This window comes from Marmota monax, unplaced genomic scaffold, assembly GCF_021218885.2.
Source record: "Marmota monax isolate L192 unplaced genomic scaffold, Marmota_monax_Labrador192_F-V1.1 WCK01_AAM20220418_F8-fsc00008, whole genome shotgun sequence".
Taxonomy (NCBI): domain Eukaryota; kingdom Metazoa; phylum Chordata; class Mammalia; order Rodentia; family Sciuridae; genus Marmota; species Marmota monax.
In genome coordinates, this window is record NW_026694432.1 from 20,038,816 (window position 1) to 20,063,651 (window position 24,836).

The window sequence follows — 24,836 nt, forward strand, 5'->3', positions numbered from 1 at the left end:
AAGGTATTGTGTCCATCTACAACTAAAATATGTTTTTTTAAAAAAGCAGGGGTGCTGGGGATGTGGCTCAGTGGTTAAGTGCCCCTGAGTTCTATCCCTGGTACCAAAAAAAAAAAAAAGTGCTTGGGATATAGCCCTGTGGTAGAGCACTAGCATCCCTGGGTTCAACCTCCACTGCTGTAATAACAATGACAAAATATTTAGGAGGGAAACTCCTAGGGTGAAGGAGTACTTGACCTGGAGGAGGAAGATTGGAGGGGTGGATATCAGGGTAAGGCCAGAAGTCCAGTTTGGACTGGGGTCAATATCTCTGCTTTAAATATCTTGGTTTTTATCATAGTAAATGAAAGCACATTATCGTGAGTCTGATTCCTAATTGACTAAGCATCTCCTGAGGGAAGGGACAGTGTTTCTATCATTTCAGTCTCCCCTAGGAATGCAAGGTTTTGGTATGCATTTGAGTGTCAGTAAAAGTTAATAAGGAAGCCTGGCATGGTGGGCACACCTGTAATCTCAGCGGCTCGGGAGGCTAAGGCAGGAGGATCGCAAGTTCAAAGCCAGCCTCAGAAATTTAGCAAGGCCCTAAGCAACTCAGCAAGACCTTGTCTCTAATAAAATATATTTTAAAAAAGAGCTGGGGATGTGGCTCAGTTGTTAAGCACCTCTGGGTTCAATCCCCAGTACTAAAAAAAAAAAAAAAAAAGAAAAGAAAAAGTTAATAAGAAATCAAGTTTATCAATGTATTTACAAGAAAAGCTTCCTTGAAGAAATTTTTTATCCACTAGGCCCCAATCCAAAGAGAAGAGAAACATCAGCTCACCTCTCCTATACACCCAACCTCAGTTGACACGTACCCTTGCTCCCCAGCACCCCTTGCCCAGGCTGGAGTAGTACCTGGTATGTCAGTCTTCTCTGTCTCTGCAGGTGTTTCCAAGGTGACAGGATGGTTCTGTGGATTTATTTCATTTGTGGTCATCCTACAAAGCAGGTTTGGGGAGCTAGGAGTCTGAGTTCTGGCTGGGGAAATGAGAACTTAACACCAGCTCACCCTTCAGGGGGAGTTCCCAGCAAGGTCAAAGGGCTCTAAGGGACGGTCTTCCATCCCTCCCAAGTCCACACCTGAGAATCTGAGCTTCCTTCATTCCAGCTTCCCCCTTTCTCCCAGGTACCTGGGTAGAGCTGGAAGACTTTAATGGCTCCATTTCTCCACTGTGACTTTCTGTCTTATGGGGGAGGCAGACTACTCCCAGCAGGCACTGAGCAAGTTCTCAGAGGCATTGCAGGTGAGTGAGTCCAAGGTGGGGCCCTGAAGAAGGGGAGGCAGGGGGCTGATTTCTTTCAGAGCATTGCCTAGGCCTCTAGGGCAATTTCCTCCCCTCTGTGGATCTCAGTTTTTTTATCCAAGAAAAGACAACTCTGAGACAAGATGGTACCAGAAAGAAAGAATTAGGGCTCTGGAGGCAAATAGACCTGAGGGTGATTTCAAATTCACCACTTACTCTGCGATCTTGAGCAAGTCCCTTCTGTGTCAGAGCCTTGGTTTCCTATAAAATGGGTGGGGAGGAGCTGGGGCCATAGCTCAAGGCAGAGCCCTTGCCTAGCAAGTGCAAGGCCCTGAGTTCAATCTCCAGAACAGGGGTGGGGTGAGGGTGGGTGGGGTGGTGGCTGGGAATGGGCCAGGAGGCAGGGTGGGGCTGTGGGCGCCATCTGAGGCTCCTGGAGTGTTAACATGCTCTAGTTTGGGAACGGAACTAGGGCAGTCTTCTGTCAGAGAAACAGACTGTTGGGGAGAGATCTGAAAGGGGGAAGTGGTGATGGGGAGGTGCCTCAGGGGAGCCCCCTTTCTTGCCCAGGCACACGAAGTTCCTCCCAGCTCTCCTTGGTACAAATACTTGGCCTGTAAATGGGAGCTGAGAGGAGACAAAGGATGGAGAGAAACTAGGGATTCTGGAGAGGACAAGGCAGGGGGAAGAGTTGGTGACTTTGGAATCACTCATAAGTGCATGTCCCACTGCCGCTGTGACTAGCTGAGTGACAGTGGCAAACAACCTGGCCCCTTATTCCGCTAATGTCTTATGGGGTTGGTAAAATCCACCTTGAAGTTGCTTGAGACTTTCTCAGGATAATATCCCTAAGGGTGCCAGGCATGGGGTGGATCCCTACGGTGCCCTCCAGGAAGGGACGGCAGGAAGGGACTGCTTGAGCTTCCACAGCAGGAAGCCTTTTACCACCTGACACCGACCATGACTCAAATGGGAACAGCTGCTCAGAGGTTGTCCCTGGTGCCTGGTGGTATGAATCCTGTTATCAATCCAATCTCAACAGTCACTATGCAGTGTCTGAGGCCACTGCCCACAAGCATGGCATCAATTGGGCCTCTAGCTGAGTTGTGGGTCACCCCTACCACAGGGGGTTCCAATGATGCTCCACTAGGGTGCCCTGCAGTGCCCTTATCTCTCCCGAACAGCTTCTGGACCCTCAACCACCTCCCCACTGCAACCGCCTCTGTTTCCCTGTCCACATTTAAAAATAAATCATTTTAACCCTTTTCAGGCTTTCAGGATTCTTTCAGTTACTGGGTAAAGAGGGCAGAGCAGGAACATAAGTTTCAGCTCCATGGATGGATTTCCTTCCTTATCAGGAAGATGGAAGGGAAACCTCCCAAGGTAAAGAGGTTTCTCTTGAGGTGTGCAAATCAAGAACAGTGGGGCATCTAGCAGAGGGATTGGAAGAGATTCAAAAAGCCACTGAACAAGTCTGGGCTCTCTGGGCCTGCAAATGGATGGTTTTGTGGTAGAAATTGCATAGCTTTCTAACCCTCTCTGTTGTTCATGCTTGTCCCTTGTAAATTGTGTTTCCCACCCCAGTCTGTTATGGGTCAAGTCCTCGCCCTCTGCTGCTCCTTGCCTAACCCATTGAGAGCTCGTCTGAATCCAAGAAGAAGGTACATTTTTTTCTTCCCATGATGAAACAGCACAATGAAACAGTAGCCACTGAGCTAGCATTTTTTGAGCAGTATATTCGCCCAATGCCACAGCATTTCAAGTAGTGGCAGAAGCAAATAGTTAAGAGTTGGACAGTCCTAGGTTTGCACCCTGCTCTGTTATATAGCCCACTGATCTTACACAAGTTATTTAACCCCTCCAAGTCCTCAGTTGCTGATTTCAAGGTTCACTGAGGTTACACAGCTTGTTGTCTCAGTCACTAATTCACACTAGAAAGAGATTCTTAGGGATGTGAGGGTGGGACACTGTTAGAACTCAAAGGGCTGAGGTTTCTAGGGTTCTCTTCAAAGGATGAGTAGAGAAATGTTTAGAGTAGAAGGTGCTTCTCAGGCCTCACTGTCATCTTCTGGATAGAAGTCAAAGATCAATAGGCCTCCATAGCTGATGAAGTCCTGGGAAAAGTAGCACTCAGACAAGAGCTCAGACATCAAGCCCCACTCCAGGGCTGGATTCCGGACACCCACTATTCATCGTGTTTTGCATACCCCGATGACTTGAGAACCATTAATTCAACAGACATCTGTACAGCAGGGCCTGCAAATCTTGCTTGTTCTCTAGCCTGGGCCTGGGCACACATGAGTGCCTGCAGTGAGCAGTCCATAGAGGTTGGCGTGCACTAGGACTCAAGCTGTTCAGGAAGCGGCCAGTATCAGAACCTCTGGCGGGAGAGAAGGGAAGGGAGAGGCCGCGTCCCCAGCCGCTGGGGAGCGGTGCTGGTGCTGCCCCAGGGCCGAGGGTGGAGCTTTCCTGGTCGGGAAAGGGCTGGGCCCGGCCCACATGTGAGGGCAGGACAGAGTGACGGCAGGCGCTCCCCTGAGAAGTCTGGGTGACAAACACTGCCGGCCTGATTCCCGGGTTTCCCCTGCAACTCTGAGCTGCGGATCACCGAGTACCCCAGATTCTCGGAACTCAATCCCGGATTTCAGATCCTCAGGACCTTGCAAGTCTGAGCTCAGATTTCTCCCTGGACTCCAGATTTCCGGAACAGGACGTCCGACTGATCTCCGGATCCCCGGATCCCGTAGGAGATTCTCGGATCTCGACTGGATTCCCAATCCCGAGATCCCTGGATCCACCGCCCCAGCCTCGTGTCCTGCCCCAGTTTCCCAGGACCCGGCGCGCCGCGCCTGAGCGCCCTCGCATGGCGGGGCAGTGCACCGGGTCCGGGACCTTGGAGCGAGCGGGCAGTTGCTGGCAGGACCCGCTGGCCGAAGCGCTGAGTCGGAGCCGGCCGCTAGCTACCCCACCAGGCCGGAGCTGCGCTCGGAGCCGGCCTCTCAGCGTGGTCTACGTGCTGACCCGGGAGCCGCGGCCCGGGGTGGAGCTTGGGGCGGGAACCCAGGCGGAGCCGCTGCCGCTCCGTTGCCTGCGCGAGGCTTGCGCGCAGCTCCCAGGGCCACGGCCACCGCCACAGCTGCGCAGCCTGCCCTTTGAGACCTTGGCCCTGGGAGACACGGCCGCGATGGACTCCTTCTACAACGCGGGTGAGCGCGACGCCCGCGAGGCTTAGGGTATTGGGCGGGGAAAGGGGCGGAGCCGGCGAGTCCAGGGCGGGGCCGAGTTGGGGGCGGGGTCTAGGGACGTAAGGTGAACTAAACCTAAAGGATTTGAGGCGGTGCTATGGAAGTTGTGGAATTTAGGGGCTCTGGAGACCCTAAATTGGATTTAGGGATCCATCCCCTGTTCCAGGGTTGGGGTTGGCGCTTAAGAACCCTTTAGTAGGGGCCGTGCCTAGCGAGCGGGGCGGGGCTAGGGCGGGGCTGAGAGGCTGGGGCGAGGCTGGGGGCCGGGCGGCGGTTCTGCGGCGTGTGGGCGGCTGGAGACTTGCTTCGGGAGTTCTAAGTGCCAAGCTCTCGAGGGCGAATCCAGGGAGGGGAACTTGGACTAGGGCTCCTCGTGCGGGGCCGGAATTTAGAGGTCGTAGCATTACTACTTCCAAGGATCGGGGTAAAGAGGAGAAAAGGAAAGCGAAGGGACCCATCAGGACTGGACTCTGGGCGAGGGGGCTTAGTTTCAAGACAACGCAACGAAGAGAGAATGGGAGGGACAGGGACAGTCTGGGGCGGGGCCAGAGGCTGCAATTCTACCGCCTACCCGGATGCCGGGTCTCCTATCGTTATTTGTTCATCCAAGAGTCCGGGAACCGTGCTTCCTGGACGTCCATGAAATTGCAGCCCAAATAACTAAAAAGATTAAGAGAAATTGCAGCCTAAAAACAAATACTGACCTGACCTTGAAGACACAAAGACACACAGTCATGGATAGACTCACAAATCGCATCCATGTTGACTCAGAAGGGCCCCTGCAAACTTGTCATTCAAAGACACAGTAAGCTACACATATACACATACAGGCACAGCTTTGTCTACTTAGGCCAATGGTGCAGACTGCTTTCAAGAGGCTAGGTTGAGGATCAGGGATGGGACTTCTGTGTTTGTACAGCTCCTGCTTCCCACACAGCCTGGAACAGGCTCTGAGGTGGAGCACAGCCTGGCCCCCTTCTCTGGGCAGTGATTGCAGGCTCTGAGCAGTGGGGTGAGTGTCGTACCTAGTGAGCCCTCAGAAGCACCACAGTTATCAGTACTGTGTATGCAGTAGGGAGGCCATAAACAGGAGAAACAGGCCCAGAGCAGAACTGGACCTGACTGGGGTCCCTCAGCAAGGCAAGTCCAGCTGGAGTGCATCCCAGGCTACTTCCCCACCAAGCTGGGCTTCAAGACTTAGCGCCTGCACCTCTGTGCCCACAGACGTGGTGGTCCTGGAGGTGAGCAACTCCCTGGCACAGCCCTCCCTATTCTACCACCTTGGTGTGCGTGAGAGCTTCAGCATGACCAACAATGTGCTCCTCTGCTCCCAGGCCGAGCTCCCTGACCTGCAGGCCCTCAGAGTAGGTGGCCCGTGGCTGGTGGGGCAGGTGCAAGGTTGGGGTGAGGCCTTCCTAGAATACTAATATTTGTCTGCCTTCTGCAGGAGGATGTTTTCCAGAAGAATTCGGTGAGAAGAACCATTCTTCATTCTGATGTACCCTTTAACCTCTGACCCCCACTGGTCTTCCTGGCCTCCTCAGTTACCTCTGACCTCCCTAAAGTCCCTTGACATCCATGTGACCCTGTGTTCCCTATGGCCTCCTTTCATGAAGTGTGCCCCTTTCCTGCTATTCCATTCCTCACTGGTACTGATCTCTGACCCCTTCCTGTCTCTCTCTAACACTGTGCTGACCTCTGACCTCCACTGATTTCTGTCTCCTTTCCACCAGGATTGTGCTGGTAGCTACACACTGATCCCCTACGTGGTGACAGCCACTGGTCGGGTGCTATGTGGTGATGTGGGCCTTCTGAGGGGCCTGGCTGATGGGTTGGTTCAGGTTGGGGTGGGCACTGAGGCCCTGCTCACTCCCCTGGTATGCCGGCTTGCTCGCCTGCTGGAGGCCACTCCTACAGACTCCTGGTATGGGGCCTTCTCAGAGGGTACACCAGGAAGCGGCTGGTGAGGGTACAATGGGCTGTGGCTGAGGGACAGGCCCACCATTCTTTCTCCCTCCCTCCCCTGGCCTGGACATCAGTGGCTATTTCCGGGAGACCATTCGGCAGAATATCCGGCAGGCTCGGGAGAGGTTCAGTGGGCAGCAGCTGCGGCAAGAGCTGGCTCGTCTGCAGCGGAGACTGGACAGTGTGGAGTTGCTGAGCCCTGACATCATCATGAACCTGCTGCTTTCCTACCGTGATGTGCAGGTGTGAGGTGTTCTGAGGGGCAGTCAGTCAGCTGAGGGGCATTTGTGCTCAGACAAACCCAAGTTCAGTTCCTGTCTGTGCTTCTGGTTCACTGGTGGCTTTAAGCAAACTCTCTAACCTCTCTGAGCCTCAGTTTTCTTGTTTGTGAAATGATATCACTGACTCTCAGGGCAGTTGTTAAGTTTGGGGACACAAAGCATGGAGCACACAGTGGACTTTCCACGTGAGGTCCAATCTGCATACCTGCTGGGCTTGAGGGCGGTGTTCAGAGGGTAGGAGTGGGATGTCAGCTGTGGGACAGGATCCTTGCTCAGAGTTTTCCTCAAGGGCTGGGGGCTCCTCATGCTGGTGCTTACTGTTCTCTTACACAGGACTACTCAGCCATCATTGAGCTGGTGGAGACCCTACAGGCCTTGCCCACCTGCGATGTGGCTGAGCAACACAATGTCTGCTTCCACTACACATTTGCCCTCAACAGGTGAGTGGTGGATCAGGGCTTGGGTCAGAGCCACATGACGGTTTCTGTGGCCTGGATCTCTGCTTGTAAAGACGAGATCATTGCTGGCTGGGACCACTGGTCTTCAGGGAATTTGCTGACCAGCCAAGAGGTCCTTGTTGTTCTAGTTACTGCAGCCTGGTTACAGCTATTCAAGGTCACTGCTCCTTAGAGCCATTATATCTAGGAATCACTTCCACCCGGGTTCACTACTTCTTGAGAGGTCAGTGCTGACCAGGGTCAGTGCCACTTGGTGGTCTTGTGTTGTCAGGGTCCTGAAAGGGTCCCTGCTCATAGGATTTAGGATCCCTGGACAGAGTGCATCAGGGTCATCAGACAGGACCTCAGACCATCTTCCCTCACCCTTAGGAGGAACAGGCCTGGGGATAGGGAGAAAGCTCTGAATGTGCTGCTGCCACTGGTTCAGTGTGAGGGCTCTGTGGCACCTGATCTGTACTGCATGTGTGGCCGTGTCTACAAGGACATGTTCTTCAGCTCTGGCTTTCAGGATGCTGGGTACCGGGAGCAGGCCTATCACTGGTAAGGGGTACAAGAGAGTGGACGGAGAACTGAGCTTGCAGGGTGAGGGACAGTGCTGTGGGCATCTGACTAGCCCTGTGGTCCCCCACCCTGCCTCAGGTATCGCAAAGCCTTTGATGTGGAACCCAGCTTGCACTCCGGCATCAATGCTGCTGTGCTCCTCATTGCGGCCGGGAAGCACTTTGAGGACTCTGAGGAACTGCAGCTGATAGGTGAAGTCCACCATCCACACAGCAGTGCCCAGAGAGACCTGAGGACAGGGCAGGGAGAGAGTCCAGGGCAGAAGCTAGGGCTGAGTTAATACCTTTTTGGTACCATTACCCATACCTGCATCCTCAAACCTGCCCTGGACCCTCAGGAGTCCTTGAGTCCCTTGAGCCCACAACTGTTCCCAAGTTCATATTTGTGTTTACACACTGAATTCCACATTTACTTGTATCCGACCCCTTACCTGCACCTGAGATCCCACCTGAGATCTTGCCACGCCTACTATTTTACCCATACCTATGTCCTTGGCTGCACACATGCCCATATGAATAGTGTGGCACACATTTGGGCCTTACCCACACCTACACCCACATTTAATGAAGCCTATGCCCTTTCCCCCCAGGCATGAAGCTGGGCTGCCTGCTGGCCCGCAAAGGCTGTGTGGAGAAGATGCAGTATTACTGGGATGTAGGTTTCTACCTGGGAGCCCAGATCCTTACAAATGACCCCATCCAGGTGGTGCTGGCTGCAGAGCAGCTGTATAAGCTCAATGCCCCCATATGGTAGGTGACCCCTTCTACATTCCTGAGTTGTCATCTCCTGTACCCATGTCCATTGGCACTATAGCCTGAGTTCCAGAATATGACCCCAACCACTTTCAGGCCAGTGGCATTGGCATCTAGTGTCCATGTTCTGGCTACATTCAAGTCACTTTACTGTTCCTGGTGGTGCTGGTGTGATGGCTGGTCTGAACTGAGGACAAGGCTGTACCTGCAGGTACCTGGTGTCAGTGATGGAAACTTTCCTGCTCTACCAGCACTTCAGACCCACACCAGAGCCCTCTGGAGGACCCCTGTGTCGAGCACACTTCTGGCTCCACTTCTTGCTACAGTCCTGCCAGCCATTCACGACAGCCTTTCCCAAGGGGGACCAGTGTTTGGTGAGGCCTTTGGGAATGGGGGAATTGGGAGAGGATCAAACCCATTCTGATGGGACCCCTCAATTCCACTGCCTGCAGGTGCTGGTCCTGGAGATGAATAAAGTCCTGCTGCCAGCAAGACTTGAGTTTCAGGGTATGGACCCTGTCAGGGCAGTGACCCTAAGACTGCTGGAGCCTGAGACCCAGGTGAACCCGCGTTTGAGTCCCTTTTCTAATGCTATGGTACCCTTTTCCTGGAGCTCTTCTCCGGTCTCCAGACTCCTCTCCTGACCCAGCACCTCCCATTACGCCCCCCTTTTTTTCTTGCAGGACAACCCCTCTAGCTGGACCTTCCCAGTGGCCTCCATCTGCGGAGTCAGGTGAGGAGCTGGTGCGGCGGGCTGGCTCTGGCGTTCCGGGGCAGCGGGGCGCTCACAGGCCTCTCCGTCCTTTCTCAGCGCCTCCAAGCGGGACGAGCGCTGCTGCTTCCTCTGTGCTCTTCCTCCGGCTCAGGACGTCCAGTTGTGCTTCCCCAGCGTAGGGCACTGCCAGTGGTGCGCTCAGCCTCTCGGGTCGGGTCGGGATATTCTAGAACCGGAATGCCCGAGGGAGTGAGGGAAGGGAAGAGACGATGTCCCCCAGGGACTCCCGGTAGAGGAGGGGACAATTCCTACCTGTCTGACCTTCCCCGCCTTCAGGTTCTGCGGCCTGATCCAGTCTTTGGCAACGAATCCAGATTCCACGGCGCCCGCGGAGGAGGCGGCGGGTGTAGGGGAGGTGCTGGAGGTGAGGACGTGGGACTGGGGACTTGAGGAGGGCGAAGGGCTGCAGGCCCTAGTGAACCCCGGTCACCCCACACTCTGCAGTTTGATTATGAATACACGGAGACTGGCGAACGGTTAGTGCTGGGCAAAGGCACTTATGGTGTAGTGTACGCAGGCCGCGATCGGCACACGAGGGTACGCATCGCTATCAAGGAGATCCCCGAGCGGGACAGCAGGTACTGTGTGTGCGGCGGTGGGGACCAGCTAAGGAATGGCAAGGGCAGGCGTGGGCAGGCCGAGCAGACACCTACCTAGTGGTCCACGCTGAATGCTCCATGAGCCCTGAAAGGGCGGGCTGCAGCCTGGGGCCGGACTGAGTAGGTACCAGAGGGGCTAAGTTCTGGGGGGGCGCGTCTATGGGCAGGGCCAGGTGGGTGGGGAATGTTGGAGGGGGGTTGTGGGAGGGGCTGGTCCTGGGGGCGTGGTCTGGTGGTGCACTCTAGGGTGAGCATCTCTGCCCAAATCTATCCCATCCCTCTCTACCTCCCCCCAGGTTTTCTCAGCCTCTGCATGAAGAAATCGCTCTTCACAAACGCCTGCGCCACAAGAATATCGTGCGTTATCTGGGTTCAGCCAGCCAGGGCGGCTACCTCAAAATCTTCATGGAGGAAGTGCCTGGAGGTACCTACCCTGCGTGGGATGAAAGTGAAACTTGAAGTGTGGGTTATGGAAATGGAGCAAGGCAGGGGTGGAGAACCCTAGGAGGAAATGAACCTTAGTGTGTGTGGGTAGTGTCGCCAAGAATTCGCTGATGGAGTAGTGTTGGGTGATGGAGTCCGGGCCTTGGGCAAAGAGATGTGGGTGGGTAACCATTGTTGTTACCCACTTATTTGCCCAGGCAGCCTCTCCTCCTTGCTGAGGTCAGTATGGGGACCCCTGAAGGACAATGAGAGTACTATCAGTTTCTACACCCGCCAGATCTTGCAGGGACTCAGCTATCTGCATGACAATCGGATTGTGCACCGAGACATCAAGGTCAGCCCTGTGGCTGCCCACTTGGTCTACTGGGGTTGGGGAAACATGGTCCCAGAGGCTGGAGGTTTGAATACAAATTGGGCCGAACATTTGCAAAGGGTGGAATTAGTTATGGAGGTTCTTTAAAGAAAGAAGAGCCTCAGATCTCCTGATCTGAGAGGAGAAGTTCACATCTCCCAGGGGGGCCTATAAATGGTGTGGGCATTGGGAAGAGGTTGATAGATCCTAGGCCAGGCTGGGATCTCCAGGAAATGGGGGTCCTAGGATGAAGGTCCAATTCTGTCAGGGCCCAGTTCAGGTAGGCACTAAGCACAATGTCTACACCAATCAGGGGGACAATGTGCTCATCAACACCTTCAGTGGTCTGCTCAAAATTTCTGACTTTGGTACCTCCAAACGACTGGCGGGCATCACACCCTGCACTGAGACCTTCACAGGTAACAAGGGTGTGGGGTGATGAGTTGGGATGAAGAAGAACTCTTGGAGCCTTCTAGGGAACATGGTTTCTCTTGGGCTTGGAGTTAGAGTTCTAATGGGGGATGGAATTTAGGACAGGCATTGGGCCAGTGGTGAGGTGAGAATCTAGAAATGGAGTTTGGATAACTGATTAAATTGGGCTTAGCCACTTAAAATGTAGTCCTGGAGTATCAGTTCAGGCCAAGGTGGGTGTTGGGGGTCAAAGTAGGTGGTAGGGTTCAGGGGGATGGAGTGCATGATGAAACTCTCCTGTGGGTGATGAAGTCCAAGATGATGAAGCCTTGTGTGAAAATTGGAAGCTTTGGTAGGTTGGCTGATGGAACTCAGCATAGATGTTTGATGATAGAGGTAGGTGATGGGAACTATTTTGGAGGATGGGTTCGGCCTAGGTGCAGGTGGTCAGAGGGTGCTGGAGTCCCCCCATCCCTGTGATAATGCTTGGATGAGCATTGGTGCTCATGCTCCTATCCTAGGAACCCTGCAGTATATGGCCCCAGAAATCATTGACCAGGGCCCACGAGGATATGGGAAGGCAGCTGACATCTGGTCTTTGGGCTGCACTGTAATTGAGATGGCCACAGGTCGCCCACCCTTCCATGAACTAGGGAGCCCACAGGCTGCCATGTTTCAGGTGAGCCCCCCTTGGGGCCTTGCCATGGAGTTTGGGTGGAACTGGTCCTTGAACACCTTTAATCTTAACTCTTGTTTGTTCTCCCTAACTCCTGCTAGGTGGGCATGTACAAGGTACACCCGCCAATGCCCAGTTCTCTGTCAGCTGAGGCCCAAGCCTTCCTCCTCAGAACATTTGAGCCAGACCCCCATCTCCGAGCCAGTGCTCAAGCACTGCTTGGGGATCCCTTCCTGCAGCCTGGGAAGAGGAGCCGCAGCCCTGCCTCCCCCCATCATGCTCCTCGGCCCTCAGGTATTGTGGGTGTTGAGGGAGTGAGCATACTGGAGGGTCCTGGAGCTGTGAAGGTGAGAGGGCTGACAGCTTGTCCCTCCTTTAGATGCCCCTGCAGCCAGTCCCATTCCTTTGGCTGACCCCACCACTCAGTCCCAGACATTCCCGCAGCCTCAGGCACCCTCTCAGCACCCACCCAGCCCCCCAAAACGCTGTCTCAGTTATGGGGACACCAGCCAGCTCCGGTAAGAATCTACCATCCTGGTCCTAGAGTGGGTTCCGGTTTCCTTCACCTGGGTTTGTCATTCTACTCCCTCTAGAAAATGCCCTCCTTGGGCTTTTGGCCTGGATACCTTGACCACTTGCATGGTATCTGGTGCCCATCTGTGCCCTGTCCGATGTTCTAACTTGTGATTCCCCTACTCCTGCCCCAGCTCCGGGTTTTTCTCTTGTTATCTGTCCCTGAGAGGTAGGCATAAAAGTAAAAGAGCCAGGATTCAAACCTGGAGGATGGATGGTGTTGTCCACCCTCCATCAGCTGCTCTCCATTGCGCCCAGGGTACCGGAGGAGCCTGGGGTCGAGGAGCCTACGTCCCCGGAAGAGAGTTCAGGGCTGAGCCTGCTACATCAGGAGAGCAAGCGCCGAGCCATGCTGGCCGAGGTGGTGGAACAGGAGCTGCCAACGCTCGCCGAGAACCTGTGCCTGGAGCAGGAACAGGTGGGCGGCCCGCCCCAGCGACCCCTGGTGGTGGTGCATGGACAGGACTGCTGCTAGCCTCTCCCTCACCCCCAGAATCTCTTTAGCTGGAGTGGGACCCGCGGACCGACCCCTTGCTCCCTCTCAGGGTTCCCGACTGAGCAGGAATCATGTGGAACATCTGCTCCGCTGCCTGGGGGCACACATCCATACTCCCAATCGTCGGCAGCTGGCCCAGGAGCTGCGGACACTGCAAGCGCTTCTGCGGGCGCAGGGCCTTGGGTCTACACTTCTGAATGCACCGCTCTTCGCCTTTCCAGATGCGGTGAGGGGGCTTCCTTGCAGTTAGGGCTGTCCAATAATAGGTAATGAGCTCCCTGTGTTAGGTAATTGAAAGGGCTTGATGTTCCAGGATTCTAAGTCTCTTCCGTGGAAGGGCTGTCTGCCCAGCCCTGCTTCCCAGCCCATCCCTTGACATCAAGCCCTCCCACCTCACTTGCCTAGAGTTTCTAGGCCTTTCCAACTCAAGCTCCAGCTCCAGTTGAGGCTCAGCTGTCTCAGTTGCGCCCTCCCTCCCTCTCCAGGTGAAGCAGATCCTCCGCAGGCGCCAGATCCGCCCACACTGGATGTTCGTGCTGGACTCACTGCTCAGCCGCGCTGTGCGGGCAGCCTTGGCGGTGCTGGACCCTGGTAGGAGTGGGCTGGAGCCTGCCAGCCTGCGGGCGAGGGTGTGACCCTTGGAGGCGTGGCAAATACATAATAAGGCTGGTAGGGACAAGGCTTAGGGAGGTGGGAAGGAACCCGTCCAGGAGTGCATAATGGACATCTCCCAGACTGGCCTCACTTGGTCACTATCCAGAGCTGGGTGCTCTCCCTTAATTCCCCTGCCGTCGGATCTGGGGGTCCTAAAGGGGTGACTTTCTACTGCTTGAGCTCACCCCACTCGGATTGGCAGAGATAGAGAAGAAGGAGGGCTCACTGAGGTCAGAGGAATTGAGTAAAGAAGGGGAGTCTCAGCAGAAGCAACAAGAATCTCCTGTCTTGCGGAGTAGCGGACTCACAGAAGGAGAGCAAGACTCGCCTCCTCTGATAGTTCAGCTGGGCCTCTTGCGGGCAGAGACTGACAGGTAAGTCCCCTTGGAAGGGTACGTAGAATCTATGTCAGCTTCAACCCACTTGCCATTCCATTCTGCTCTTCTGCCCTCCACAGACTTCGAGAGGTCCTGGCAGAGAAGGAACGGGAGTGCCAGGCCCTGATATACCAGACTCTACACCAGATGAATGCAGAGGCCAGGACCTGTGCCCTCGTCTCAGAGCCCCAAGGTGAATGGACCTGGCTGGAGGACACTACTGGTGGGTGTGAGGAAGCCTTTAGCAGGAGGCTCATCATCTCACCTGACTTCTTGACAGATGCCCTCCCAAAGGACCAGGGCTTGGTGCAGTGGTTACAGGGGCTAAAGGTGGATTCAGGCACCATCCAAACGGTGAGGAAACATGCTGATTATCCCTGACCCCCACAACCAGTAGTCCATCTCTTCTCACTTTTCCCTCTTAAGGCTGGAAGTGTTTTCCTTCCATTGTATATATGATGGGGAAAATGAGGGCCAGAAAGGGGTATGATCCACCTTAGCATTTTGATAGAACAATCTAGTACTTAGATCTCTGGACATATCTTCCTGTAGTTTTATCTCTCCATATTTCTTTGGGTCTTTGTCCACAAACAGCTGCTGAACCACAGTTTCACCCTCCGTGCCCTGCTCACCTGTGCCACTCGAGATGACCTCCTTTATACCGGCATCAGGTACATCCTGGGCCCTCCAGGGGTGAACAACACACATGGCCTTATGCTGACCAGATCCTGATCCCTACCTGTAGTCCTAAGTTCCTCCCTGAGAATCACAGGGGTTCCAGGGGTCCCTGGGGACAGAGGGAGCATTGGGCAGATAGTGGGTACCAGAGAGAGCTGGGGCCTTCTTCTGACTGAGCCATATTGAGCCTGCTGTCCCCAGGGGAGGGATGGTATGCCGCATCTGGAGAGGCATCTTGGCACAGCGAGCAGGATCTGCATCAGTTACCCCTGGACCCCGGGAGGCTGAATGAAGGCATCAGAGGCAGAAAAGACCCATGGACAGATGGACAGAGAAGACTTGAGCAGCCTCTGACATACCTGTGCAGGACCAGAAGCAAGAGCAGAAGACCAGGCAAATGGGGCAGGGTAGTGCCCAGATCTAGCACTGGTGGGGGGAACCAACTACAGAGGCATCCAAGCACAAGCACAACCAAAGACTATTAAACAGAACACTTTCATACCCTTGTCTCGGCAACTTCGGAGGTGTATGGTGGGTGTCCTGGGAGCAGCCCCTCGAAGTCTTTGTGTTTGAATCTGAGGTTCCTTAATCTCACCCCTTTCATCTACCTGGATCTTTTCTGCTAACACCTTATTACTGTAACCACCCCTCACCAGTAGACATCAGCCCCGATTGTCCTTAAAACAGACTTTATTAATAGACTCTAACCAAGGGTGGGCTCTGAGAGGGGAGTCCAGAGAGAGGGATTTGATAGGGCTATGCCCTGGGGACCAGGTTGGTTCTGAGGGGTAGAAGGCCATCCACCCATTCACATGGCCGCTCCAGGAGTGTCTGCCACAGCTGCTTCTCCTCAGGTGTGGAATCCATCCAGGGTACCTGGAGCCCATAGCTGCTACCTAAATGTTCCCGGGCAAGAGTGAAAGGCATGGTCACCTTAGACATCTCATGTCCCAAGAAACACTTGTCTGGTCCCAAATTATGCAAAGTACCTAGTCACCAGGAAAGGGCAGAAAAGTGCCCAAGGCCAAGCATTGAACCCCTGCTTCCCAATTTGGCTCCCCTTAGGGCCCTGCTCTACTTACCAGTACCCAGGCTGAGGCGTGTCCCCCCCAGCTGGCGATTAGTCAGGGCCCCGTGGTCCCAGAGGGAAAGCTCAGCACAGGCCTGGCGCAGGTCAGCAGGCCCAAAGCCATCGTAAACCATGGTGTGGTTGAATACTGGACTGAGGCTGCGTCGAACCACCCTTGTTCGCTGGCGGCTGGCCCGGCTGTCATCAGGTAGCACTGAGCTGTGGGGGAAGTGGGCTGGCATCAGGTCACCAACCCCTCACACTCCTTAGAGACAACCAATCATGGAGTTGTACCTATTCTCCTTCACATATGTCCATGTCCCCTGGCTCCTGCTTGAGACCTGCCCTCCAAGCCTGCGCTGCCCTGGGACCGTCTTTGCACCAGGTCTCCTGCCTTTAAGTTTATAACTTCTGTTCACAGGATCCCAGAGTGGTCTCTGAAATGCAATTCTGCTACTCCTTGGCTCAGTGACCTTCACTGGCTCCCTGTTGATCCCTCCACCACCCCCACCAAATTAGTTTGAAATTTTTCAAAACCTTGGAGCCCTTTCTGCAAAATAAAATATTGCTTGTAACAATTGAAAAAACAAAATAGAATGAGCTGTGAGACTCAGAATCTGAGGAACCTACCTCCATTTCACTCTCTGAAGTTGGGACAGCACCTAGAAGGCCCCTAGAGATCCCCCAGAATACTTTGAGAACCACTGAACTACAATTCAGGACCAAGCCCCACAGCAAGGCCTTCCAAGTTCTCCATGGAGGTGCCTCAGTAGCCTCGGCTTAGCTCCCCAGTCAGCTCTGAAGGCAACAGTCACCCTGAAATGCAGCTCCTCAGGCATCTTCAACTTTCCTGGCCTTTGCTCCAGCCGTCCCCTTCACCCCTGCTCGGTGATCACAACCGAGGCTGACTGATCAGGGGTTGAAGGTAGAGGCTGATCCGAGATTGGAGCCAAAGTGAAGCAGCGAAGTCCAAGTCGCAGTGCCGCTCACCATTGAATGTACGTATCCAGGGATCCTGAGCGCAACGGGATGAGGTCCTGAGCTTCCTTCACCCAGAAGTGCAGCTCCCCGCTCTCAGGCAGTCCCGCGCCTGCGGAAGGGCTCGGCTCAGGCCACCTCCTCATGGCTCAGGGATCTCCCGCCTCCCAGGCTGGTCCAGCTTGGCCTCTCCTGGGGCGGTCACTCACCCTCGGAGCCGGCAGGGACGTACTTGAGGGATAGGGAGAGCAGCCCGCGGCTGGGAAGGTCATCGGGAGAGGGGGGCACCTGCAAGAGTCAGAGGGGGTGTGGGGGAGTGGGGCCAGGGGAAAGAGATGAAGGAATGACGTCTCCAGACACTGAGAGTGGGGTTAGCCGGGGCCAGGCGATAGGGGCGGGGCTTCTACGAGGGGCTGGAGGGTTGCAAACACCCGACCCCCGTTGCGAAGGGGCGTGGCCCGCCTGCCCTGCCCGGGGCGGTTAGGGTGTCTGTCGGAAGGGAGGCTCTGTACGAGGCCAGGGCTGAGGGGACGGGGGCGGGAGGGGGGTAGTCCGTGGGGTAACGTGAGCTCTGTGCCGCGGGTCTCCCCGCGCAGGCCTGGCTTACTTGGGGTTGCAGGGGGAGCCAGGTAGGCTCCGAGTCCCAGTTCCACGTGTCCAAGGGCACTTCGGCTTCGCCCAGGAAGATGTTGCGACCCAGGCTTTCCCGGTGCCACACCGACAGGCTCAGGACGCGGCCCGAGAGCTCGGCCTGCGGGATGGAGTACTGGGGACAGGAGTGCGCTTTAGTGGAGCCCCGCGGGCGGCCCGGCATCGGCACCGGTGTTGCAGGAGTGTTGACTAAGCTGGATCTACCATGCTTTATACAGGGTGGAGCTCTGGGGAGCCCCGAGGGCACTGTGGGAGTCTGGACTAGCCCTAGGCCCAGCACAAACGGACACTCTGGGGAATGCGGTTTCCCTGCCGTTCCTCTCGCAGAATGGAGGAGTGGAGAGACCCGCAAGGTCGAAACTGGCAGGCCCTGCCATCCTGCCCGCAGGAAGGGGCACCCTGTTCATTAGTGGCACCCTCGTGGCAGCCTCACCCGGAGAGTCTCGTTGAAGACCGGGTTCAGATTCCTCTTCTTCACCGCGGTCTTGCGCTTGCTCTGTTTATCAGGGAGGAGGTAGCTTTTGACGTAGCTGGGGTGAGGGAGGCGAGAGCCAGAGGTAAGCAAGGGCCGTCCAGGGCCTCTACCCTGCTTTGGCGGCTTCCCCAGCCACCACCTGGGACACAGCACTTGTGTGCCTGGCCTCTTGCTGATTTATAGAAATGATCTCAGTCCTTATGCCTCCCCCCTAATTGTCGTTCCCGTTTTGAATTTGAGTAAACCGAGACCAAGGACAGTTGATGGTGGGCTGAGCTGTGAGAGCGGCCCCTTGGAGCACCGGCCCTGCCCGGGGTACCCCGCCGCCCCATTCCCCACCTGGGGCGGCCGGTCACTCACGGGTCGGAGCGGCCGCGCCGGGCGGCAGCCAGGCCCTGACATTGGATCACGTGCACGCGCAGCTCGGAGGCACTGGGTTCGAAGTGCAGCGCGAAGTGCACAGAGCCGCGCACCTGCACCTGCACCGCGCCCGCCTCCACCTCCCCCGACAGGCTCATCTGGCTGCTGCTCAGCTGTGGAAGGAGTGAGTGTCAGCGACCGGGCCCGCGTCGGGGCTGGGGCAGCGCAGGGGGTTCATACTCGGGGCATGGAGCGGGAAGGGAGGGAAGAGGGGAAAGTCACCTCCGGGTGGCTTGCTGCGGGCTGGGGCGTCAGGTCCCGGGATGAGGGAGGGTCAGGCAGGGGCTAGCTCGGGATATGAGTGGGGGAGAGGCACCCCAGGCCCTCCCCCTCACCGTGGAGGAGCTGAGGCTGGACACAGAGGAGCTGCTGCTGAGCATGCGGTCGAGTGAGGGGCCGCGCCCCGGATCCTCCTCCCCGTTCTGCAGGATCTCGGATGCCATCTCGGTCTGGAGAGGGGTGAAGTGACCCGGGCGCCCCCTTCTTCCCCGCGCCTCCCTCGCCAGGGCGGGGTCTCCGACGGCTCGCTGCCCGGGGCAGGAGCACTGCCAGCCCGGAGTCCGCTCCGGGTCTTGAGAACAACCGCGAGCCGCTCCCGCCTACCTGAGCTGGCGGGGGCGGCGGCTCCTTCTCCGCCTGCGGCGAGGGCTTCCACGCCAGGCCCATTTCCTCGGCGTCCACCTGCACGCCCCCTCGGCCAGGGGCTGGGTGAGGCACCAGCTGCTGAGTGAGCCCCTGTCTTGCCGGCCCTGAGCAAATGGTCTGACGGGATTGGTTCACAGCCCGGGTGACCTGCAGACTCTGTTCCCAGTGCTACCCAGGGGTCGCCCAAGGAGGCCACAGGGGTCCCAGCGCAGAGGGGGACTGCCCGGGTGGAAGGTGAACCTGGTAATTGGTGTCACTAGAGCTGCCTCTGAACCCCATAAGCTCTGTTCTCCTCAACACAGGCTCCCACTTACCTCCCTGGGCCTGGGCCTCCTGATGATCTGACGCCTTTGAGGGGGCGTATGGTGAAGGGACATCAGGTCCCTGAAGAAAGCAAGCAGCAGAGGTCACAGTGGGGACTAAATAGGAAGGAGCCAAAGGTCATACAGGGGTCAAATATCAGAGACTCCAGCCTGGCTACTCCAGCTTCAGATTTAGGGCAGCCCTCGAGGCAGGGTTGGCAACTCCCTGCAGGACCAGTCAGGCCGGTACTTCCCACCCTCACATCCTGGGGCCTGCCCCTCCGGATGGGTCTGCCTGCTCCCAGGTTCTGGTGATGGGGGCAGTAGTACCTGAGTCTCTGGACTCGCCCAGTCCTGTCCCTTCTACCTTCCTTCCTTCCTTTCTTCTTTTTGGTACTGGGGATTGAACTCATCGAAGCTTGACCACTGACCTAAGTCCCCAGCCCTTTTTAAATTTTGAGACAATGTCTCACTAAATTGCTTAGAGCCTTGATAAGTTGCTAAGACTGGCCTCAAACTTGCAATCTTCCTGCCTCAGCCTCCTGTGTCTCTGAGATTACAGGTGTGTGCCACTGGGCCTGGCTGTGCCACCCATTGCTAATAGCCGGTCCATACCATTTTACCAAGGAAGATGCTGAGACCCAGAGCAGGGAAGGAGTGTGTCCAAGGTCTCCTGACTTGGGGGCTTCTTCCCCAGCACACTTGCCTCCCCTCTTAGGCACTGCGCACTATTATAATGCTCAGTCATTCCATGCTCACCTGTGTCTCACTGCGCCTCTCTGGAGGGACCTGTTCTATGGGGAGCCTAGGAGGAAGGAGTGGTGTTTTTCAGAAGGGATTGAGCAACTACCAGTCACTTCTCCTCTCTGTGACACCTCCTCACCTGAGTTCTGGCTCCTCTTCAGTCTCTTTCCCGGCAGCCTCAGCCTCCCCATCACTGCCCAGAGCCTGTTCTCCTGGGCCCAGGTGAGAAGTTCTGTGAGCTCCATTCTCATAAAGTCTGTGACCCACAGAGAGGCCCTCTGAGATGCCCACCCACCTCCCACAGGCCATGGAGGGGCAGTGCCCACCCAAAGACACACAGTATTAGAGGAAATCTGGACTGGAGCCCAAGGGGCCTCTCTGTCCACATACAGCCTGGACGGCAGAAGGCAGGACCCCCTCTCACCCCTGGAGCTCTTCTTCCTGCGAATAGAGGCTCGGACAAGGTCAGAGCCGAAGTGGGCATGGTGGTGCCGCTGGGAGCGTGCTTCCTGGAACCAGTCACCTGTCAGGATCTTCAGCTGCTCAGGGTCTGCCAGTGAGGCCCGGAGTTTGCTGGAGGATAGGAGAGGGCGTTTTTCAGAAGGAGCCAACCTTTCTGCCTTCCACTCTGTAGCAGCTCTTTACCAGGGACCAGGGACTCAACAGCAAATCAGACTTGACCCCTGCTCTGGAGGAGCTCAGGCCTCTGGGGAAACCAAATCCAGACTAGACAAGTACAATATGGTGAGGTAGATGCAGTGATAAATGTAAGAAGAGTCTCCTCTCTGTGACCAGCTCTCTCAGGAGGATTTCCCAGCAGAGGTGACATTTGAATTCCTTCTTTTTTTAAATATATATATATATATATATTTTTAGTTGTTGATAGACCTTTATTTTGTTTATTAATATGTGGAGATGAAAATCAAACCCAGTGCCTCACACATGCCAGGCAAGTGCGCTACCACTGAGCCCCAGCCCCAGCCCTTGAATTCCTTCTTAAAGGACAAATTGGAGTTCTCTGGGTAGAGAAGGATAGTAACTGTTATTCATTAAGTGGTCACTGCGGACCATACTTGCATATTTTTTTCTAAGAGAAGACTCCTCCATAGCCCCATTTTACAGATGAGGAGACTGGTGCTCAGGGTCAGGTAAGTTACCCAAGGTTACATATCTAGGAAGTATCTCTCCTCAAACACTTGTCACTCCCATGCTCCTCTGCCACTGTGCTCTTCTGAAGAAGCCACATAGCTTAGACTTGGAGAAGCAGGGTGTTGTCAGGGTCTGGGGAACACCTGCACTTCTGCAGAGGATACTGTGTATTTGTGTCAGGTGGGACTTATGGGGAAAGATGGGATGGGGGAGGCTGGCAAGGGTCAATTGGAGAGGCCTCATGGTCTATGCTTAGGAGGTTGTATTTGACCGGAGGTGCTAGGGGCCAGGGGCGTTTGCAAGAGGTTATTAAGGATAGGAGCTTCAGCTCAAGGTGGGTGGCTGGAAGAGGCACTTCTGGAGGCAGGAAGGCTGGTGAGGGGGCTTGTTCAGCTACTCTGGGAGAGGTGATGGTCCCTGAGCTGGCCAAGGGCAGAGGGAACCAAAGGGCAACACAAAGAGTGGCTTAGACATCTGATGGCAGCATGCAGGTAGGGAGCAGAGTTGGGGCTATGAGAGCCTCTAAGTGCCTGAGGCCCCTTCCTCCTGGCTGGTGGCTGCCCCTGCCTCACCTGACCCGCCCCTCCTCCAGCTGGCGCAGGTGGGCATCTCGTTTGAGGACTTCAGCAATGGTCTCCTGTTCCTCCTCTGTCAGGAAGCTGAGGTCCAAAAGTCCCTCGGCTTCAGGCTCTGGTCCATGCGCCATGGGAGAGAGGGTAGAGCCTGAAGCCTCTCCTGAGAAGGGTGGCCCACTGGGGCATCGGCTGGGGCTGCACCCCAGCTGGGCTCACGTGGCTTCCTAGGGGCAGATCAAGGTTAAGATCAACCTCTGTCCAAATCCATAGCATATCCTGGAACTAACTGCCCTTTTCTCTCCAAATATATGCCCAGGCAGTATGTACAATCCCAGGAAGGCTGGGGTCAAGGTGACTTGAGGGGTGTTCATGACCATGAAAACAGACACACTCAAAGGAGTGTGTGGAGACACATGTACACACCTCTAGAGGTAGAGAACCACAGAGGTCACACACATACACACACACACACACACTGATCCATGTGGGCACAGATATCTAGTCACACATGCACATTGATAGCTGATAACGACAGGCACACACACACCTATTCCCCCATGAAGGGACTTGTGTAGGCACAGACACAGACCTGTGCCTGAGAACTGTGCAACACACATTCCTAACCCTGCACAAAGCATGTGCACACAGATGGAGACTGGGGCCCACCCAGACGGGTTCATCTATACAAGAATGAGTCCGGGAACGAATATATGACCTTAGATGTCCACAAAATCTCATGGACTTTTGTCCATACACATCACCCATCTAACTAGGCTGTGAGTTCCTTGAAGCTAGGGGCAGACCATGCCCCTCAAAGCCAGTACTTTGCATACAACGGGCAGCTGATAAGTGTTTGCTAATTAAATGTAAAAATACACCTGCTCACTTAGGAATGCATGTGTGCACTTACACACACACACACACAGATGCAAGTATACACACCTGCTTGTCCCCCTGCTTGGGGAACCTCCCAACCTGGGTCTGCTCCCCCACCCTTCACCTCCACCCTGCCCTGGCCCATTTGGCCTTCCTGTCTGAGGCAACCTCCTCCCCAGCCTACACCCCTAACTTCCTCCCCGCGAGGTAACCGCAGCACCCATTCCCACTGAGGCCACCATCCCAGGGATGCCCCTGCCGCTAGCCCTGCCCTTTTGTTCAGAGTCCCTGGGCCCCTCTGTTTGGGCCTCATGGCTCCCCCAACTCCCACCCCAGGATCTGGCCAGAGGCCTAGGCTGGCAAAGCAGCTTATGCCCAGGCACCACTGTGACTCCGGAAGGAAAACATTTGCCTAGCTGAGGGGCATGTGGACATGGCAAGGGGCCCAAGACTCAGTCATGGTCATGGCCTGAACCCACAGGGCGGTTTCTCCTCTCCTCCCCACCCATTCCATGCCAGGGCTCCAGGTGGGGCTGAGATGTTAAAGAGGGCGGCTCAGAGGCAGGTCCTGGCTTGTGCCCGACACCTCCTGCACCCTGTCCCCTCCCAAGTGAGTCAGTGTCCAAGTGGAGCAACGCTCTCCCCTTGATGCCCACCTGGGGAGCCTGGGGTTTCTGCATATCTGTGTCCTCAGTAGTGACAGTTTTCCTGAACTTCTACTGTACCCAAGCTGTTGGCTGCTGCTCATGAGCCCTTCCATCTCTGTGTCTCACTGTGGAGCTGTGCAGTCTGGCGTGGTGGCCAAGTCTGTGTGCTGTGGGGTCTATGTGTGTGTCTGTGTGTCACGTTGCCGCATGATACCACATGGCTGGCTAGATTGTCTGGTGTGTTCAGTGACTTTCTGGGTGACAGTGCTGTGTGGGTGTGTGCACTCTGCATTTCCTCCTGTGCTGTCTTTAAGACCCAGCTGTGTTATGTGTACTCTGGTGGCCCAGAGCCACCAGGTGTGTGTCTGAGTGTGAAGGTGGGAGATATTTAGCAGAACTGAGTCTGCCCTTGTCCCACAGGTTTGCTGGGCTGGGCCATGGGCATCCAAGCCCATTTTGTCCTCTTTCCTGAAGTCCCCTCTCCTTCCAGAGTCAAATCAAATACATGGTCCTCCCTGCTGTTTCAACCCTATGGGACAGACCCATTGGTCCGTCTGCCTGGCCAGGCCAGTCCCAGACTTGCTCTTGCCTCCCCCACCCTCAAGATCCCAAGGTGCCAGAGGGTGCCCAGGTGGCAGTGCCTGCCCCTCAGGATACTGCAGGGCTCCAGCACCGAGGTGTGTTACCTGTCGGGGTCCAACACAGGAGGACACCTTCCTGGGTGACTCTGGCTTCCCTGGCAGCAGAGTTTCAGGGACCAGAAGAGCAGTACGGGGACTAAGGCTGACTTGCCCAGCCAAGCAGCTGCCCCAGCCAGAGGGGTGGGGGGAGGAGGAGGAGACACCTCAGCAGGGCCTGGTGCAAAACCGGGCCTGGACTACCGGCTCCCGGGTGTGCCTGCCATGAGTTTGAGAACCCAGAGCCGGTTTGGTGGGCCTGCCAAGCCTGGGACTTTAGCACCAGCTCCATGGTAGACTCGCCTGGTAACTCAAGGAGGCCCTGGCCCCAGCAGACTTGACTGACCTGTCTTACTAATGGGTAGCAACCCACCTTGCCCACAGAGGAGCTGATTGGAAATTACTTTGAAAGCAATGTTAGCCACTTTTCTAAGAATCAGAGGTAATGGAAGGATTGCAGACTTTGAAGTTAGACGATCTTTAGCAGAGTCCCTGCTCTGCCACTGTGTGATCTTCAGCAGGTCTCTTAACCTCTCTGAGCTGCAATTTCCTCCTATGCAAATTAGATAGCAGCATGCAAGGAGCCTACTATAAAAGAAATTAAAGGGTCTGGTACAAACAGGCATGTAGTAGGTGCCAGGCATCAACACAGTCCGATGCCTATGACCTCTCTTGTGTTTTTTGTTGTTTTTGGTAGCAGGGTTTGAACCTAGGGGCACTTAACCACTGAGCTACATCCCCAGCCCTTTTTCATATTTTATTTAGAGACAGGGTCTCGCTAAGTTGCTGAGGCTGGCTTTGAACTCATGATCCTCCTGTTTCAGCCTCCTGAGCCGCTGGGATTACAGGTATTCACCACCATGCCTAGCTTGACCTCCTCATCTGAAGCCCCCTTCCAAGTTCCCATTTCTGTAAGTGGCTCCCACCACCCTCAGGATCACCCTGGCCCCCAATTCTCCTACATCACCAGAGGCTGCCCCTGTCATTCCAGGCACTGTCCCCTCCTGGCTAGTCTCTTTCTTTCTTCCTGCTGTCCTGGCCTCAGCCC

General features: G+C 55.5%; 2 protein-coding genes across 15 annotated transcripts; one reads left to right on the forward strand and one right to left on the reverse strand.

Moving 5' to 3' along the window:
- The first annotated feature begins 3,782 nt into the window (after positions 1-3,782).
- Positions 3,783-15,081, forward strand: Map3k6 (mitogen-activated protein kinase kinase kinase 6). 8 transcript variants are annotated; one of them, XM_046468936.2, is made up of 30 exons: positions 3,785-4,489; positions 5,753-5,769; positions 5,863-5,892; positions 5,976-5,999; positions 6,262-6,452; positions 6,568-6,736; positions 7,108-7,214; positions 7,602-7,772; positions 7,872-7,984; positions 8,383-8,542; positions 8,757-8,919; positions 8,998-9,105; positions 9,229-9,278; positions 9,357-9,452; positions 9,597-9,684; positions 9,765-9,898; positions 10,216-10,343; positions 10,561-10,697; positions 11,029-11,134; positions 11,648-11,805; positions 11,904-12,096; positions 12,182-12,320; positions 12,634-12,793; positions 12,921-13,097; positions 13,357-13,462; positions 13,728-13,899; positions 13,983-14,095; positions 14,183-14,256; positions 14,497-14,573; positions 14,782-15,081. In XM_046468936.2, exons 1-30 carry the CDS (start codon positions 4,147-4,149, stop codon positions 14,870-14,872), a joined length of 3,795 nt encoding a protein of 1,264 aa, XP_046324892.1. In that variant the 5' UTR covers positions 3,785-4,146; the 3' UTR covers positions 14,873-15,081. The 8 variants fall into 8 exon arrangements, with proteins under 8 accessions (XP_046324894.1, XP_046324891.1, XP_046324895.1 ...); XM_046468935.2 differs by having other exon boundaries at positions 3,784-4,489; positions 5,753-5,892; positions 12,869-13,097; positions 13,825-13,899; XM_046468934.2 differs by having other exon boundaries at positions 3,786-4,489; positions 5,753-5,892.
- A 171-nt stretch (positions 15,082-15,252) lies between these two features.
- Positions 15,253-23,936, reverse strand: Sytl1 (synaptotagmin like 1). 7 transcript variants are annotated; one of them, XM_046468943.2, is made up of 15 exons: positions 23,798-23,936; positions 21,586-21,812; positions 20,289-20,437; positions 20,004-20,076; positions 19,880-19,925; positions 19,133-19,202; positions 18,777-18,877; positions 18,509-18,622; positions 18,114-18,286; positions 17,712-17,808; positions 17,235-17,393; positions 16,837-16,915; positions 16,640-16,739; positions 15,663-15,868; positions 15,253-15,476 (listed from the first exon to the last, which is right to left on the reverse strand). In XM_046468943.2, exons 2-15 carry the CDS (start codon positions 21,717-21,719, stop codon positions 15,337-15,339), a joined length of 1,641 nt encoding a protein of 546 aa, XP_046324899.1. In that variant the 5' UTR covers positions 21,720-21,812; positions 23,798-23,936; the 3' UTR covers positions 15,253-15,336. The 7 variants fall into 7 exon arrangements, 4 of the variants coding, with proteins under 4 accessions (XP_046324899.1, XP_046324900.1, XP_046324897.1 ...); XM_046468944.2 differs by having other exon boundaries at positions 16,640-16,664; positions 18,777-18,922; XM_046468941.2 differs by having other exon boundaries at positions 18,777-18,922.
- Positions 23,937-24,836: the final 900 nt, after the last annotated feature.

What these genes read in the sequence shown, in the direction of transcription:
- Map3k6 (XM_046468934.2), top strand. Translation starts at nt 4,147, where the DNA reads ATGGCGGGGCAGTGCACCGGGTCCGGGACCTTGGAGCGAGCGGGCAGT. An exon ending in ATGTTTTCCAGAAGAATTCG is followed by an intron (nt 6,000 to 6,261) that starts GTGAGAAGAACC and finishes CCTTTCCACCAG; the next exon opens with GATTGTGCTGGTAGCTACAC. An exon ending in CACAGGCTGCCATGTTTCAG is followed by an intron (nt 11,806 to 11,903) that starts GTGAGCCCCCCT and finishes AACTCCTGCTAG; the next exon opens with GTGGGCATGTACAAGGTACA.
- Sytl1 (XM_046468941.2), bottom strand. Translation starts at nt 21,719, where the DNA reads ATGGCGCATGGACCAGAGCCTGAAGCCGAGGGACTTTTGGACCTCAGC. An exon ending in GGCTCCCCCTGCAACCCCAA is followed by an intron (nt 16,916 to 17,234) that starts GTAAGCCAGGCC and finishes TGACTCTTGCAG; the next exon opens with GTGCCCCCCTCTCCCGATGA. An exon ending in CTGGATACGTACATTCAATG is followed by an intron (nt 15,869 to 16,639) that starts GTGAGCGGCACT and finishes CTTCCCCCACAG; the next exon opens with CTCAGTGCTACCTGATGACA.